Genomic DNA, 2,380 nt, shown 5'->3' on the forward strand with positions numbered 1-2,380 from the left:
AGAGAGAGAGAGAGAGAGAGAGAGAGAGAGAGAGAGAGAGAGAGAGAGGGAGAGAGAGAGAATGGGGAAGACCTGTTTGGTGCTCTGGGAAGTACTCAGGGGGTCCCTTCCCCAGCCCTCTGAATAATGGAACTAGACCAGAGGCCTGAATGGCTCCTGAGGTTTGTTCGCCACTTCCCGGATCATTTAAGAGAGTCGATGCCCCCAGCCAAAGAATCTTTACGTTTCTTCTTCCATCACCTCTGTCCTCAAAGGCGATTTTTCTCCCCTAGCCAGTGGCGGTAGGACGGAGCCTTTGCGGCTGCGGTCTTACCTGAAGTATCCCAGAGGCTGAGCTCCACTCGCTGTTCATCGGTCTCCAAACAGGCTGTGTAATTCTCAAACACGGTAGGCACGTAGGTCTGCGAGGAGAGAAGAAACATTCACATCTGGACTCGCGTGCCCTCAGGACCCCGCACCTCAGGCTCGCACGCCTTCAGAACCCATACCTAGCATTGACTACACAAGCAGCCACTCACACACAGGCGCTGGAACACCGAAGTGTCAGGTGATGAGGGGCCAGAGGAAGGGAATACGTGGGGCAGGAGGAACTGTGTGGAGACAGGAGAAAAGGACCGGAGAGGCACTGGCCTTTGCTCCCCAGCCTGGGACAAGCCCCCTACATCCTGACTCGGAAAAACACACACATTCACATTTTCTTCTCATCCCTAGATTTGTGCCCCATTTTCAGAGCCACAAGGCAATTCTAACCTCTCTCTTCTGCCCTCTAGTCCCCTGGCACAGGTGATGAGCAGAAAGCAGCAGCCTGATGCCTAGAGCCACCCTCACAGAGCCTTCCAGGAGGGCCGGGCAGGTACTGCGTCAAGAATAAAGCCGAGGCCCTCCAGAGCCTCCCGGTCCCAGGAATGAAGCAAAGTGGGAGGGGATATGATGGCTATAGAGGTGAGAAGGAGCAGACCGGGCGGCAGAAGTGGGTCAGGTCTCAGGGGAAGCAAGGCAGGGCAGTCCTTCAGCCAGAAGGCAGGCAGGGTGGGTCGGCCTGGGGGTGGGGGAGACGGTTCTCCCGGGCAGGTGGAAATCGACCCCGCGCAGGCGGCTAGCTCACCTCGGGATAGCAGTCCTTCGCTAGCACCTGTAACATCGCCGTCTTCCCACACTGCACGTCCCCCACCAGCACGAGCTTACATCTGACCACCACCGGCTGCGGCGCCCGTCTCTCCTTCATGGCTGCAGCCTCCAAGGGACTGGGACTCGGGTTCAGCGAGGAGGAGGTCACTCCTGAAGTTTCCACGGGGAGACAGGAGGCCGGTTCCCAGCGTGCCTCCAACTGAGGCGGAGGCCGAACGGGCCCCGTTATATGCCCCAGGCTCAGCCAATCATAAGAGGAGGCGGGATCTGCCCAGGCCAATTCCTAAGGTGGGATCCCCAGCGGCAGCCAATAGTAAGAGAGTCTGAGTCAGCGCCCTCTTCCTCCCTTCTCTGTTAAAGCAGCACCGTTGCTTCATTCGGGAAGGGAATTCCCACGCTTTTTGTTTTGCTGTTAGGAGGTCGGGAAGGGGCTGGAAGTAAAGCCAAGTGATCTTCGAATGTCCATGAATTAGTGTCTAAAGCCATAAAGAGCCAAGGAACCAGAAAGTGAGGGTTGTAGGGTCTATTCCAGGAAGACAGCAGGGCCTGCCTAAACTATGGACAGGTGGCATCTCTTGGGGAGAGGGTGGCCCCATCAACTTGTGACTCCTTAATTCTATATAGTTCCTACCCACACTGGTTCCACTTCTGGAATTTCCTTCTAATAGAAGCTCCTACTGTCTGTCTTTTACAGCTCAATTCCCTCAGCAACCCCCTTCACCAAAGCAAACCAAGGAAACAAAATAACAGCTTCTGACCCAGAGACAGGCAAAGGAAACAAATGAAGGAATCCTGCAAGCAGGAATAGGAGAGAGACCAAACGAGCGGCTCTCCGCCTTCTGTTGACCAGGGCGCTTCTCGCTCCAAACCTAGTAGGAGCCGAGGTGTCAAGGTGCTTTGTTCTGTGGGTGGCTTCAGCTTCCTGGATGAATCAGGCGCAAGGCTAGTTCCAGGCTGATCCCAGCTGGCTCTGACGCACTAATGTGTGTCACCTGGTGAAAGTCCAGCTTGGAAGTCAAGGCCTGGGCATTAGGGATAAGAAACTGGAGGACAATCTAAGATGCGGCTAAGCTATGAAATTGCCGACTGGCTCTAGCCTTCAGAACTTCCACAGCTTCTGGGGACCCGTCTACTAAACAAAACTATGGAGAAAATCACTCATAGAAATCACTGGCTGCCTGGCAACCAAAGAGGTCCAATTAGGCCTCCAGGGAATTGGAGACCAATTCTGGGCAAACTTGAAAGCAGCCTA

At 54.8% G+C, this 2,380-nt stretch overlaps 1 protein-coding gene across 1 annotated transcript in view; it reads right to left on the reverse strand.

The window, feature by feature from the left end:
• The window catches only part of Rnd1 (Rho family GTPase 1), a 7,028-nt gene extending 5,689 nt beyond the window's left edge, over positions 1-1,339 (reverse strand). Inside the window, exons 1-2 of the mRNA XM_050130887.1 lie at positions 1,106-1,339; positions 252-401 (exon numbers count right to left, since the gene is read on the reverse strand). Of these exons, the coding sequence (XP_049986844.1) occupies positions 252-401; positions 1,106-1,225 (270 nt within the window). The 5' untranslated portion in view covers positions 1,226-1,339. The remainder of the gene's footprint in view (positions 1-251; positions 402-1,105) is intronic.
• Between the last annotated feature and the right edge of the window lie 1,041 nt (positions 1,340-2,380).

Source organism: Alexandromys fortis, unplaced genomic scaffold (genome assembly GCF_014885135.2).
Source record: "Alexandromys fortis isolate MF-2015 unplaced genomic scaffold, M_Fortis_MF-2015_v1.1 scaffold_363, whole genome shotgun sequence".
Lineage (NCBI taxonomy): Eukaryota > Metazoa > Chordata > Mammalia > Rodentia > Cricetidae > Alexandromys > Alexandromys fortis.